Consider the following 16,752-nt stretch of genomic DNA (forward strand, 5'->3'; position numbering starts at 1 on the left):
ACAATAGAAAAGTAAGACTCCATCAGCAATTAATTAGATCATGGCAATATGTAGTCTGTTCCAGTTTTTGTCATCAACTAATTACCAAAGCACGATTAATAAAGTGCAATAAAAGCCTAATTCGATCGCCAAGGATTCTGTACAATTAATTTTTTCACCAAATTTTTGGTACATTAAATTTAACATAGTATTAATTTAATTAATATTCATATTGCAATTTCAAGCAAATTCATTAATTTTAGAATTAAGATAACTGATGAAGAATTTGCTCAAATCGTGCACATAACTAAAAATAAGCAGCTTGATAATAGATAATCTCGAACAATAATCCCAGATATTGACAAAATATAATATTTAATTCCAAGCGCTGATTGGGACAATTTAATAGCAAATTCAGAGGTTCCAAGTTTGACACTCACCTCGGACAGTCTGATGACAAGTAGTAGTGACTTCCGATATCACTTGAAAATATCTATATTTTATGCAATATGTTTCCTAGCAAAAATAGTCTTACTTAGTATTGTTAAATCAATAAATAATTCATTAACATTTAACAAAATTTAATAATTTCACCTAGAAATGGAATTAGCTTTGCTGATATTTATTTCAGTAATTTTAAACTGAAATCTAATTTGAAGCTTAAACATAAATGTTCAAAAGCTTTGAAGCCTAAAAATGCTCGTTACTAAAGATGATTGCAGAAAAACAGTGATAGGCTAAGTCAAGTGGTTAGAGCATTGAGCTTCGAATCAGAGGTTTCTCAGACATACTGATGTCAAGCAGTAGTGACATCGGTTTTCACTTAAAAATATAGATAGCAATGTGTTTTCAAGTGTAAATAGCCTTTCCTAGCATTGCTTTATCAATAAAAATTATCATCAGTATTAAAGAACTTTTAATGATAAATTTATTATAAAAAGAGAGGACAACCGTGTGGGTTGCCATCTATAAGAAGCCACAATGTTTAAGATGTCATCTCACAGGACTCGTATTGTTCTGATTAAAAAAATTCAAATTCAAATTCAAATTATTTTATTTAAACTGTTAATAAAGAATCTTGACGGCTATTTGGATAATTAATTTTTGCAGATATTAATGAAAATTTATTAATATCAAGTACTGTTAGGAAGAATTTAACTAAAAAATAAAATCAGTTTTCCTGATATTTGTTGCAGATAGTTTATGATGAAAAGTGTATTTTGAAAGCCGAATAAATAGTAGTATAAGCTTATTGAAGACAGAAAAAACAATTATTTTATTTTTTTATAAATTTAATATTTTTATGAAATAAAGCTAATTTATATTTGTTAAATGGGCTACTATAATAGTCGTGTGGAAATCTAATAGACGGCGACATTTTTGGAAAAACGGCTAGTTTGCATCGTAGTTCAAATCTTGATTCAATAAAAAAAAAAATGCCTGAATCAGAAGAATATTTTGCCTACTCCACGTAAATAATTATAATAAAAATAATAAAATAAATAAAACATTAGTGCCTTGTACGATACGTAAGTTTATTGAAAATTAGAATTGTAACTAAATGAAAATGTTGTAGGTGGCTAAATGCTCAGAGTAAGCGAGGCCAAATAAAAATTAAAAAAAAAAAAGTTTATTGAAATAATTTCTATATTATTCGTAGTTTCCATGAATCTTTGAAGTTATTAGAATGGAAAATATTTTTATAGACAAGACAGATATTATAGCTGCTCAAAAAATGAGATTGTATCGTCAGCGAAAAAGTAAAACAAAAATACAAGCAGTCAATGAATGTTTCGATTACATGAAGTTCTTCAAACACAATTACATGATGAGTAAAATTGGGAAAACAATATTTCTTTAAGAGTTGGTTACAATAATCCACTGTGTGAACAAATATTATAGAATTTATTAATCAGCAATTACTTCATTTCTCTAATGAAGATTCAAGTCCTAAATGCTAATTACAATGACAAACCGATCACGTATTTCGAGTATGACTTGAATTATATTATTGTTTTCAAATATTATAAATATTTTTAATGCTATGGGGCCGTTCAAGTATTACGTAAGCACTTTAGGGGGGCGGGGGGGTTATTGATTTGCTTATTTTGGGTGACATGGGGGCAGGGAGGTCTAGATGATGATTACGTCATAGTTTTTAAAAAAAAAAAAAAAACTGCGTAACCGTTTTTACACTCCGAAACAGCAAAATTTCCTTTTGCAAAAACGCCTCGCGATCGAGTACGAACCGAATAACTTTTCAATTTTATAAATCGGTTATTCCATACTGTCGAAAATTTCGAGAACATTTGTCTAAACCATATACAAAAACTTCAAAATTAAAAATCTTGGTACGGAACCCAAAAAAAATTTCACAAAATGTGTACACAATATTAAAATCTCTATAAAATATCTGATAATTTGATGTAAATATGTCCAATAAACATTTTTGATCGCCAAATGACACTTTTTTAACTTATGTTTATTGAGAATCCATATCTGCTAGACCTGCCTTCTCAAAAATATAATCAGTTCTTCATCTTGTCAATACAAGTAAAATGTTTTTTGAATTATTAAAATCGGACCCTCCGTTCTCTTAAAAACAGAGTTACCATTTTTGGCACTTTTTACCCCATATCTTCGGAACGGCTAGACTTGCCTTCGCCAAAACCTAATCAGCACATCTCCTTATCAATACGAATCGAATGTTCTTTGAATTATTCAAATCGCATCATCCGTGTTCCCGATATCATCGACGAAAATTTGTATACATTAATTGCAAAATGTTTACGTAAGCATGGGAGGGAGGAGGGGGTAAGAGCTTTGCTTACTTTTGATGACAAGGGGGGTGGGGGGGGGGGTAAATAATTGTAAAAATCTGCTTACGTAATACTTGAACGGCCCCTATTATAAATATATAAATTATAATTTATTAATATATAAATGTGTATAATGGTTGATATTAATAAATGTGTGCATCACGAGTGTTACCTCATTATTACTAATAAACATTATTCAAAATTGTTATATGATGTATTTATTTTTAACTAAAATGCCAACTCGTACAATAGCAAAAAAGTTTTACTTCAATCGCGTGTGAACCTTAAGCGCACTCTTTTTAAGTTGTTAATAATTTAAAGAATTATTCAGAAAAAGTAATAAGTTTGCAAAACAAAAGTAATAAAGTTGCAAATAAACAACTAGATCACTTAACCAATACAAATTTTATGTTAGATGTAGTGGATGGTCATATGCCACTATGCATGATGTTAAGGCCCTTTTAAGCTTTTAAGGCAAGAATTAATATTATTGATATATGTTAGTAACATCACAATATTTTTGGCAAAAACTTTGTATACGTTATATTCAAATCATATTATTAGCGCCACAGTTAGGATGCCTTTATGTTTCATTTTCGTAACAATCGATGATAATTGCTGTATGTCATATTCAACCAGTAGCAATTATCTAAAATAAATCATATTACAAAACTTGCCAGATTAAAAATGTAAACTTTTTTACCAAGCCAACTACCTACTAGTTTTATAAAAGCAATGTCTTCTTTTAATACAAAACTTTTGTCGCAGAGTTAAAAAAGAGATTATATTCTCCATCATCTTTACATTGCATAGGAGTGAATGTGATGTACCTACACCCAAGTTATTACCTGGAACTATTTAATCTTCTATCTTGAATTTCTGAGTCTACTCATAATACATATGAGTATATACGTGCACGAGTTCTAAGAACTTCTCTTGGTCTACTTCTTGAATATCATCAAGAAATAGTATTACAAAACAACAGCTGTGCGCATAGAAATGCCAGCGATGGGAGAAGTAAGTGTATTACTGTATTATATTGACATAGTATTACAAAATAATTATTGAAGGAAGATTGTGTATTGTAGATTTATTTTGGTTATTCAATATGTAACTAGTTGGTATTGGTATTTTGCATTGAGGCAAGTCACATGAACTTCCCGATATGTGTAAATAATCGACTTAATCAATGAAAAATAAATTAATTTATGAGTTATTAAAAGTATTCCGAGTGGATTTATTATACATAATTGAAAACGAACGAACACGTTAACTCGGAGTATTTTCTTAAAGCAAATTTTCAAAAATCAACAATTTTCATAATTATACCAATATCCGTAGGACTTCAATGGTTTAGTATGTTTAATAAGACCAGGTACTCTATCATTATACCAAGTAAATCATCTAAATTTTTATTTTAACAAACGTCAATAAAACTACTCTTTCTCAAACTTTGATGAATATTTAAAATTAAATAGTAAGTTCTATAAGACCATAGTATATATCGCCAAATAAAGTTCCATAAAAATCGGCTTAAGTTTTTTTTCAACAGTTAATTACAAGAAAACGGCTCGATAGATTTTCAACGAAAACTAATCAGCACCATTCCCAAATGGTATCTTTCGAACAGTTTTTCATTTTTAAAAATCGATTCGGTAGTATGAGCTTAAATGTGGACAAAAACTTAAATGTTTTCCAAATTACAAAGAAATGGCTCGGCCGATCGCTGCACAAAACTGACAAAAAATAATCCACATTAAAATACATCGATTGGCTTTTAAATTTTTGAAATCGGTTCAGGCGTTTTTAAGCAATCGTTGATGAAAGTTATAATTATTATACACCTTATTACAAGAAAACCGCCCAGCCGATCATTACCAAAAACTAATCAGGTCGATTCCCAACCAATATGTTTCGAACAGTTTTGGACAAAATTTTTTTCACTTTTCTGCGATTTACAAAGAAACGGCTCGGTCGATCGCCGCACATAGCTAAAAAACGCTAGTCCTCATGGAAATACATCGAATGACTTAAATTTTTGAAATCGGTCCAACTGTTTTTGAGAAAACGTCGATTTACGGCAAAAAATGTGTTCACACACACACACACACACACACACACACACACACACACAAACACACACACACACACATACTTTTTCCAAATTTGGTCTCAATCGATTCAGAATGTCTTCAGAAATGGTTTGAGAAAACATAAAATTAGCAATTCGGATTTTTTTATGAAAATATAAACTTCTCCTTCGGGAAGTTAAAAATTTATTAATGTAATCATCCAAAAAATTGGAACTGAAAATTTTTGCATATCTTGTCTCAGAGGTTTCTGAACATTTTCGCACACCTTAAAAAAAATTCATGTATGTATGTGTGTGTATGTGTGTGTGCGAATGTATGGATAAAATTTTTTGTCCACGTTTTTGGGCGCACGGTTTAACCGATTTGAATAATTCAAAAAACATTCGATTTGCATTGATGGGCAAACCTTTAGAAAGCAAGAAATTAATTTACCAAGACTGCCAAAGTACCAAATATGTTTGACGCACATTCATCAATAAAAACATTAATCAATATGAAAATGAATATATACCTTTAAGTAGTAGTGAAAATTAATAAGAGAAGAAAGCAAGCAGGCTTATAACAAATTATTATATTACAAGAAGCTAGTTGGAATATAAAGTAGCAAGCGATTGTTGTGAATTTCAATGCCAATAAGAGTACTGATTAGGCGTCGGAAATAGTGAACCAATATGCGACATACATACCAATACTTATACAGTCACTTAAATGCTTTAAGCCATTCTAAATTGATATTTAATTGTCGAATTAAAATTTTCACTAGTGTTGTACAAGCATAAAGAAAGTATAAGTGATTTTATAAAAATATGAAAATAAGATGGAATAATAAAGATTATTAATTGGAATACTAAATTATTATATTGGTTCCAAGAAGTCACTCGATATATGCGATTGTACAAGTTTAAGTTCGATACCAAAGCATTTGTTTTGAATCTTAAAAACGTACAAGAATGTTCACAGCTTTTACTTAACACCTAGTCAATCTCAATCAATGAATACCTACTCCACAAAAACTCCACTTCACTAACTTGAAAACAACATTTCATTCTGTGTTTACCCAAAAAGCACTTGTAGAATCAGTTACTACCTCTGTGCCAAAGTGCATATTGGGGATAATATAAATATACTTCATATTTCTTCATCAAGCTTTAGTATTTATAATATTCTGTGTACGTGAGTACTGCATAGAAAGAATACTATTATGTACGTCAGTGCTAGAAAGGGTGGATGTACTTGATGTACTTAAGTACTATATGAGTGAGTTTACTAATATGTGAGTACAATAACAAATGAGTTTACTATTATCATCGTGAGTACTACCTAGAATGAGTTTACTATTATGTACTGAAGTACTATAAAGAATTAAAGTTAGTTTATGTACATGAGTACCATAAAGAATGAATATACTATCAAGCAAGTGATGAATAAGTTTACAATTATGTATGTAGATACATGGTAGATACTTAAATAAATGAGTTTACTATTACGTACGTGAGTACTAAAATGAATCAGTACAATATTAAATACGTGAGTACTATAATGAATGTATGTAATATTTTATATACTTGAGTAGTATAAAGAACGAACTTACTATTACGTACGTGAGTACCATAATGAAATAGTTTACTATATGTATGATGAATAAGTTCACAATTATGCAAGTAAATCCATGGTAGATACTTTGATAAACGAGTTCACTATTATGTACGTGAGTACTAAAATGAGTCAGTACACTATTAAGTACGTGAGTACTGAGTACTATAACTGAATGGATGTAATACTTTATGTACTTAAGTATAAAGAATAAACTTACTATTATGTATATGAGTACTATAATAAATGAGCAGATATACTGTTACGTACTTGAGTACTAAATGAATGAGCTTCCTAGTAAGTATGTGAGTACTATAAAAAACGGATGTACTACTTTATGCATGTGAGTATTAGAGGAAAGTTACCAAATATGGAATAGTATCCTAATATGAAATATTTTCATTTCTCTAATATTATAAGTAATAAACACTATACTAGACCATCTTTTGTTTCATTCAGTCTACTATCACACTCTCACCATCGAGTCAGTTGCGCGAATGCTTCACATGTAGCAGGGGTGTTTGGGGGCGCCCATTAATCACGTGATCGTTTTTTGAGGATTTTTGGACCCTCCTATCCTTTGGTGCTACATACATACCAATATGTGATATTCAAGTGAAAAAAAATTTAGAAGAGTTTGAACTAGTATAAAATCTCAGATATAGCCAGTCGTCGGTGTCTATTTCTGGAATACTACTAAATATGGAATATATATGCCAGAGAAACGATGAAAAGTATCTTGCATAGAAAGAAAAGCTGGCATAACATCTTCTCCCTACAAACATGATTTAGAAAATAAAAATATGAAGAAATAAATAAAAGCAAGTAAATAGAATAGAAAGAATAAGAATAAATAGAAAGAATAAGAAGAAAACTGCAAAGCGAAACAAAAAAAGAAGAAAGATAAATATGATAGTGAAAAAGAAAACTCTGAGGTGATGGACCAAGATATTAATGTCCTTTTTTGTTATTGCTGTGTTGATTTGTGCTTATATTCCATATACGAGTACCTATTCGATATTTGGTTACTCATTGTGCACTCATTCTTGATTTTAGTTTTTGATTAAAAGGTTGTTAATTACTATATATAAATGTATGACTGATTATTAAAAACAAAACTGATTTTATTAATATGAAGTTTTTTTTACAACCCAAAAACAAAATGGTATTCCATATTTGGTGACTTTCCTCTATAATAAATAAGTTTACTATTATGAACGTGAGTACATTATACTAAACTGTAATGAATGGATGTACTGCTATATGAGTACTAAAATGAATGAGTTCACTATTATGTACTTGAGTACAATATTATATGATAAGTACCATGTAATCAATGACTTTAGTATAATAAATGTATGTACTTCTTTATGTACGTGAGTACTATGAAGAGAGTGCATGCCATTATATATTTGAGTATCAAAAAGAAAAGATGTACAACTTTTTGTACGTGAGTACATACTTTATTGTTTGTGCTAGCTACCCCATTCTTCATATACCACATCCTACTTTCTAAATAAGTTTTATACTTTTTCTTTGAAATAATTTATATGGCAAAGAATTATTTTCCGTTTATTAATACTAAGTTTGTTCAAAAAAATAAAAGCCGATTCCGCAAAGCGACTTCGGACACTTTCGAATCATGATGAAGATCGTCATGAAAATTGAACTTTTGGTTGTTTAGTTTCGAATGTTCTATGATCTAATTCTAATTGCGTGATATATGTTTTAATGCATTTTTTTGCGAAGGAAAGATTCATTTTGAAATTTAGTTTTTTTTTTTGCACTTATTTATGCAAATAAATTTCTAGATGGTTCTCGTATTCAAATTCATTTTACAACTTAGAATTATTACCTTTGATAATATTTCTTTTAATGAGTGTTTTGAGTTTCATAAAACACTAAAATGTGTTATGTGATATGAAGTACAAAAAAGATCTTATTCATGTGATGTGATAACAATTTATTTTTTCTGGGTTCATCTTATTAAAGGTCGTTTGCCTCTTCTACATTAAGTTTAATTTAATCCTACTATACATTTTTAATTGGTTAATTATAAATGAACTACTCTATTAAAATGCTTCGATTGTGCAATTCTAATTTGCTTTCTGCATATAAAGATGTTTGATACAGTATTAAGAAATCTAGACATGCCTTGAAATTCTTGAAGACTCCCGCAAGGATTGTGAAACTCCTACTAATGCAGCACGTAATTCAAATCAGTTTATTCTTGTGATAAATGCACACATGTGAATATGATGCTTTTTTACGTCGTCATCTTTATATTGAAATTAATTGTACCTTCAATTTTAATTTAGAAAATTGTTTGAAATCAAATTCTCATAATAGTACGAGCCTTTTAATTGCCCTTTTTTGCAAACGATGATCATAGAACATTGACGTTTCAAAATATGTTGAAAATCTATTGTTCAATTAAAAGTAGGCTTCATTCCTACAATGAAAATTTGGCAAAACTAAGGAAGAAATATTTTAAATTTATTTGCATTGGATTCGATTCGATTATATGCTCATCTTGAGGTTTTATTATTTTTTGTAATAAATTTTTGTGAATATGCAATTTTTAATTGAAGAGCTTATCCACTTCCTTTTATAGTGTTTCAAGTACATATAACAAAATAATTAAAAACCTTTTAATTTTGAATATTGATTCAATCAATGTGTGTGCTGTTTTTAACAATTATCCAATGCAATTTATCTTAAATATATAAAAGTAAGGTGTTCAAAAATGATCTCTTCAAAAAAAAAGAAAGACATAATCATTGAAAACTCTGTTCGAAAAAATATTAACATTTGCATAAAATTTGAGAACCCAGTCACGTTTGATGAACGCTCAAAGGTATAATGAGTAAGATGTAGATTATTCGAAAATGCAGACTTATATGGAATGCAACAAAGAATGAAACTAGCTGTAAGTGGAATTCTGTCTTGAGGCAATTATGGCATCGTGCCTTAAGGCAAATTGCTGGAACTTCCCGTACCGTAACGAAATGTTCGTGGAATACTAATGTTTTCAAATAGATTATTATAAATATTGTAACATTGTCTAATATTTATAAGAATTATATAAACTGAATTGCAGAGTTGAAATTATTTGTAAAGTATATTAGAACTATAGTCAGAATTAAAAATAAAATCTGAAATATTTTCGATATACAAACAACTTCGATATAAAAAAAAAATGGAACAAATTTTTTTTTCCAAGATCAATTATTTTGTTAAGACAAGCAGAAAGTTCTTTGAATCATTTAAATCGGACGCTTAGTTCTCTCAAAAATTGCCATTTTTTACATATTTAGCTCTGTATCTTCAAAATGGTTGGGCCTGCCTTTGCCAAAAACTAATAAACACTTCTCCCAATCATTACTAATTGAATGTTTTTTAGATCATTCAAATCGGATACTCCGTTCTCTCAAAAATTCGATTTTTATTTTCTGCACTCTTTGCTCCGTATCTCCGAAACGGCTGGACCTGCCTTTGCCAAAAACTAATCAGCTCTTTTCCCTATCAATAGGAACCGAATGTTTTTTGAACCATTCAAATCGGTTGATCCGTACGCCCGAAAACGTGAGCGAAAATTTGTATCCATACATACATACACACACACACATCCATTTTTTCTGAGGTATGCCAAAACGTTCAGGAACCTTCAAAACGTCGAGAAATGTAAAAAATTTCAATTCCGATTTCGGCCCATTACAAGAACTTACCCTACGGGAAGTTAAAAAAAAGTAACAAATTGAACGAATTGGACAGTAGGAAGTAGATATACTTCTATAGTATATATATACTTAATATATATACTAGCTGACCCTGCAAACCTTGTTGAACCAAAAAAATATTTCTTCATAAATTTGGTATTAAAAATAACTGATTGTGAATGTAAAACCTGCGGTATGTAAGTGAAAGAGGCAGCTAACCCAAATTAAATGGATAGTTTACCCACTGCAACGCATGCTTCATATAAATATTTCTGAAACATATTAACTCTTTGGGGACGGCTGTCCACCTGAGTGGACAAACATACTCTGTGAGACACAGGCTATTTTATAAGCAATGACTCATTTTGCATTGAAACGTTGAATAACTTACATAATTATAGCAGTGATAAACAGTGTTGCATTTTGAAAATAATTTTAAGTCATTTTAGTAGTATTTTTAGCCATTTTCTCTGCTATATAGTTTTTTTTTAAATAAAAAATGGCCGAGCATTTTTAAATATGGCAAAACGACTGGTAAATTTTGTGAACGAAGCAGTAGTGAAGATGAGTTTCAAATAGACATTCATTCAGACAAATTTTACGAAATTACTATTCGCACAGAAGATAGTGATGAATGTGATGATGATATTGTCCAACCAACAAAAAGAAGAAAAAGACATTAGCGAATGTGCCAATTCTCCTTTAATAATCGAGTTTGACATACATCAACAAACACCCCGACTACAAATACCAAGCAATATAAGACATCCATTAGATTATTTTACTTTATATTTTACAAATGAATTATTAGACAATATAATACAAAATATAAACCATTATGGCAACAAAAAATTGAACAAATATACTGACTAATCAGTGTCATATTCTAAATGCGAGAGAAAGAAAAGGGATTGTATTGTCTGTTCTAACAGAAAAGCACCAGGAGGAAGGCGGCGAACAGCATTTTATTGTAAAACATGTCAAAATCAACCAGCTATGCATTTTGGAAATTGTTTTGAACGTCACCATTCTTTATAAAATGATTACAAATAAATTAATATTATAAATGTATGTCTTTCAATGACCTTCAATGAAATTTTTATCAAACAAATTGCATAACATACACAACGAAATCAAGTTTACAACAGGCGGTACAGTAGAATATTTTGAAATCGGTGCCGTCCCGTAAGGGTTAATAGTCACTGCAAGTGCCAATCTAAACTGACACTAATTTCTTTTAAATTGATTTGGCACATTTGGATATTCAAGGTTTTTATATATTATTACCGTGTTTTTCATTAATTCATTAATTTTTTAATTACGAAGCTAAAATCCGAACATTCATTTTTGAATTATGTTGAACAACTCTGTTGAAAAATTTACAACTTTGCCATAGATTTATATGGTACCCAGGTTTCTTTCAAAAACTGTTGTATCTTCAGATTACTTCAGGGTTTGTGATAAAAAGGTCGAAATTTAGGGCCGTGTGTATTTTTTAAGTACAAATTACATACGAGTAAAATAAAAGAAATGGGCAAAAATAAATCTCAAGTGTGGCTAACCCTCACCACTTAGGGTTTAATGTTTTTATGTATAACCTCTACAAAAGCTTACACATGGGGCAAAAAGAATCACCCTTTTTTTCACCTTTACCCTGGCGAAAGTGTAAATAATAAAAAATAGTGAATAAAAAAGTAAATTTGATAAATTAAATAAATAGTTATTCAAACTCTTCTGAAGAAATACTAGATCAAGGTTATATACAGTGTTATCTGTGTAAAAATTTACCTATAAAATGTATAGTTTACATTGGTTGAACAATGTAGCTGTTATTTCGTAAAATCTCTTTAAAATTTAAAAAAAAAACATTGGACCTCTTTGCCCTCCGGCAGTTCCATTCTACCTCGTCAATGGGGTAAAAAGAACCAGATTACAAATTTTTGAAAAACAGCAATAAAAACACATTTCTACAATGGTGAGTTAACTTGAGGTTTCACTGATCATAATCAGCCAGTTTGTTTGATATGTGTTATTTGTTGTGATATAATTCGTTTGGTTTTCACAGTTGTATTATTATATTTACAATTATATTAATATAATTTCTATTGTATTATATAATAATACAATTATATTAATATAATTTCTCAAAGTAAAATTGGGCCTATGTGCCCCGCCCAACACTATATATACATAATAGAAAATAAAAGTTATAAAATTAAAACAAATTTTCAGTCACAATGCAAAACAGAAGTAAAAAGTCATTTCAGGTATGATCATGCATTATTTCTATATTCTTACCGTGAGTGAAAAGTAGAACAAAAAGTAATCCATTAAAACCCATCATGCTGCTGATTGATATCACTTTTAATTAAAAACCAACACGATATTTAGCCACTAAACTAACAGTGAAACACTTGCACTGCAGAAACCACTAAAATCACTTATATTTTCACAAAAGACGTTTTTATCCACCGAAACAAGAAAATCGACACTCGGGCCTTGAGCCCAAATGCAGGCTCAAATTGAGCTACTGCAATCCCAACTGCTGGCGATTTGATCCTTCCAGCTGAAAAATAAATGATATTGATATTATTTATGAATTTATTATATTATAAAAATCTTTGAATGATGTGAAATAATCAAATACTCCAAGTTTGCTATAAACATAGTTCGGAGTTCCAAAAATTTGTACGGTATTTATTTTTAATCTTGTGGTTATAGATCTAAAATAATTGTATTTTAGAGTCCTCTTGCAGAAATCTGTGGGCTATATTTTTAAATAAATAAATAAATAAATAAATAATATAACTACAAGTGGAAATCGTCCTTCGTGGGCATAGTTGCATCACTCAATCATATGTAAACTATCAGACATAAGAGCTAAAATATAATAAATCCATACATAGAAGAATGGTGAACCGATGGGTTGCCGCTCATAATGATATCTTAGATCATAAGCGTTGAACCAAACAGCTTATAGAACATATATATAGTAAGAGTTCTGATTGCTGTTGTAACAATTAATAAAAAAAAAATAATAAAAAAAAATATTAATATTCAGCATTGTATCCTAATGAATATCAATAAGAATAATTATATATCCTAAATTAACAATTGGATATCGTTTCGACCATCTGAAAAATGATAAATAAAATTATATATGACAATTCACTAATTAATAAATTGATTTGATAGTTAGTAATCTTCAATTAAAAAAATAAATGGTTTAATTAACTTTCCGTAGAGAAATTTTTTACATTTCTTCACGTTTTGAAGGTTTCTGAACATTTTGGCGTACCTCAGAAAAAATGGGTGTGCGTGTATGTGTGTATGGAGTTGTATATGTATGTATGGATACAATTTTTCGGGCGCACGGATCAACCGATTTGAATGGTTTAAAAAACATTCGATTCTTATTGATAAGGAGATGTGCTGATTAGTTTTTGGCAAAGGTAGGTCCAGCCGTTTCGGAGATACGGAGCAAAAAGTGCAAAAAATAGAAATCGGGTTTTTGAGAGAACGGAGCATCCGATTTGAATGTTCCAAAAAGTATTCAATTTGTAATGACATGGAGAAGTGGTGATTGGTTTTGAGCAAAGGCAGGTCCAGCCGTTTTGGAGATACCAAGCTAAATGCTCAAAAAATTGCAGTTTTTGAAAGAGCTAAGCATCCGATTTGAATTATTCAAAAAACTTTCTGCTTGTTTTGACATTGCTTTTGAAAAAAAACAATTCAAACTTTTTTTTCCAAATTTATTTTTCTTAAAAATATTTTTTTTTTGTATATCGAAAATGATTCAGATTTTGATTTTAATTCTTGATGAAGTTCTAAAGCTCACTTATATTCTATAAATAAATAATTTTAACTTTGTAATTAAGTTTGTATAACTCTTATAAATATTAGACAATGTTACAGTATTTATAATAAGAAAACATTTAGTAATTCTCGAACATTTCGTTACGGAATGGAAAGTTCCAGCAATTTGCCTCGAGGCACGATGCCATACACACCTTAATTTAAGTATTTAATGGTTAGTAATATTTAAACAAGGGAGATGATTAACTAATAAATAATTTGCAAATATTTTTGTTAAATTTAACACCACAGTATGTAATGTTTAGTATAAATTTAGTTTAGTTAATTAGTTTATGCTATTGTCAGCAGTACATTTTATTTTAGCACAATATTTTTAATTATTTTCATCATACAACACTTATATAAATGAAAGAAAATACGTAGTTTCGGAGATAAATAAACAATAGTATATTTATAATATTACAGCCCTGCACAAATGTCTGAAATGTTTACACATATTCTTATATAATAATGGATTTAGTATGAATTTCTTCATTTATTTATGTTAATAATTTTTGATCTTTTTCATTTTTTAAACAGTTGTTTAATTTAGTATAATATGCAATAATTTTGTTTATATATAATATGAATATTAAATTTTGTTAATATAATATGAAATAGTTTTGTATATATATATGTCAAAATAATTTCAAAAGAAAATTTGGATAATTTCATGAAATTAAAAACAAAACATGTATTTTAAAACACTTTTCGATCAATATTTGTAATATTTCATTTGTCATTATTATATTTCATTTTACAATCTTTCACCCTCAGCATACATTTATACCATGCCCTCAAGAATTAAATACCCTTAAATATTAATATATGATTTTATAATTTCTACAACATTATATCAGATTTTATAGCCATTAGAATATATTTAAAGTATGTTTTATCTAAAATATTCCAACCCCATAGCACGTTTTAGACATTTGCAAGGGTGTCATCAAACAGTGTTTTGCTATTAAAATATCGACCGAACAGGGTTTCATGACCGGCGGCACGCTTGGCACATGTTAATAATAAAATTCAGCATTTTAAATAAATTAAAAAACTTAATCACCTGTTAATATAGTGTAATATCCAATTGTTTAGAGAATTCAATAACAGCAAACGTTATTAATGTTTATTTCACTCGTCAAGAAACATCAACAAGATCTCACTCGTTCAACGCACAAAACGTACTGAAGTTAGCAGTTGGCTTGACAACGAAACGCCAAGATGACTCAGGGTTGAGAAATGAACTTTGCGCAATGAATGACCAACCCTACAAATTGATATATGCCAGGATGACCAACCGTAAAGAAATACACTTTGACAGAACCTTAATTTTAGGTTAGTTATTTTTTCAAATACCCTTAAAATGACAAAATGAATATTAAATCTGTAGTACCCATAAACAATTAATAAAAGACAAATATATTAAAAAATTATATAAATAATTTTATTTATAATTATATGAAATATAATAAATTGCATTTGTACCGTCATATAAATATTTAACAATCATGCACTACTTAATTTGAAAATCCTAATAATTCATTGAAAAGATGAATATTTAAATAAAATATATAACCAAAGATATGGCTGTTAATCACAATAATAAATACAGTCAATGAGATGCTCCTAATTCAAAGCTTTTTTCTTCAAATAAACTAAATTAAAGTGTAATACTTGTTAGTTAAACTAAAAATTATTCAATACTATTAAAAAGATGTTCTACATTTTTAACTATGTGTAATTTCACTTATGGGCAAGTCCTCTCAAATTTTTCTGCTGATATTGTTGATCTTCAACATTGTTGGATCTATTGTTTGGCAGATTTAGTTGTTTCGTTTAAAAATCTGCATTACTTTCTGTTACCTCTGAATCTTCGGTAATAAATGTAGTAGTTTCTAATTCATGGCTAGTCACACTAGATAAGGTCCCATCACTATTTACTATAGTTATAGAACTTCGACTGTCCCAGATAATGTTTAGAATGTTAGATGTTCCAACTGTTATAACTCTACCACATTTAGAATTTGCGTTGTTGCTATTGATGTGCTGATGTTTCTTTCTGATTGGTTGAATTAGGTCTTGTGCCGTCACTATTTGAGCATTCTGATGAATCCTCATGTGACGTTTTAAATAGCTATTCCTTGTACAACCTCTATTACATATTCGGCAAACAATGGCTTTTCTCCTGAAAGGAAAAAAATAATTGAATTGTTGTATTTCAATTATACAGTTCGTTAATTTAAAAATATTACATATGTCAGGTAACATAATGAATTTATTATTGACAAGAGCCTGAGATAATATTTATTATTATTGATTATGGCTTGCTTACAAATAAATCAATAAATAAATATAGCAAATATGATTAGATTATATAAATACCTGTGTGTATTCTTGAATGCTGATTTAATTGACCAGTCGTTGTGAATCTCTTGGAACACAAATTGCATTCAAATGGGCGTTCACCTGTATGAGTACGCATATGAGCCGTTAAATCATGTCTGGCAAATCTGCAAATAAATATGATAAATTATAAAATTAAGATTTAAAATATAAAAAATGCATTATAACTGATGGATTTTATCATAAATCAAATTGGTCATTGATTACGTGGCTTTAATATTTCTATTATTGAGACTAAGTTATTTTAAAATATTTAATAATTTAATTTTCTTTAAAGAAAAGTGTCCA

At 29.1% G+C, this 16,752-nt stretch overlaps 1 protein-coding gene across 1 annotated transcript in view; it reads right to left on the bottom strand.

The window, feature by feature from the left end:
- Positions 1-12,746, bottom strand: part of LOC113373543 (Down syndrome cell adhesion molecule-like protein Dscam2) — a 273,188-nt gene extending 260,442 nt beyond the window's left edge. Inside the window, exon 1 of the mRNA XM_026613836.1 lies at positions 12,502-12,746. Within this exon, the coding sequence (XP_026469621.1) occupies positions 12,502-12,547 (46 nt within the window). The 5' untranslated portion in view covers positions 12,548-12,746. The remainder of the gene's footprint in view (positions 1-12,501) is intronic.
- Positions 12,747-16,752: the final 4,006 nt, after the last annotated feature.

Source organism: Ctenocephalides felis, unplaced genomic scaffold (assembly GCF_003426905.1).
Source record: "Ctenocephalides felis isolate EL2017-DRISC unplaced genomic scaffold, ASM342690v1 CF-g0.4_SCAFFOLD_00845, whole genome shotgun sequence".
NCBI lineage: Eukaryota > Metazoa > Arthropoda > Insecta > Siphonaptera > Pulicidae > Ctenocephalides > Ctenocephalides felis.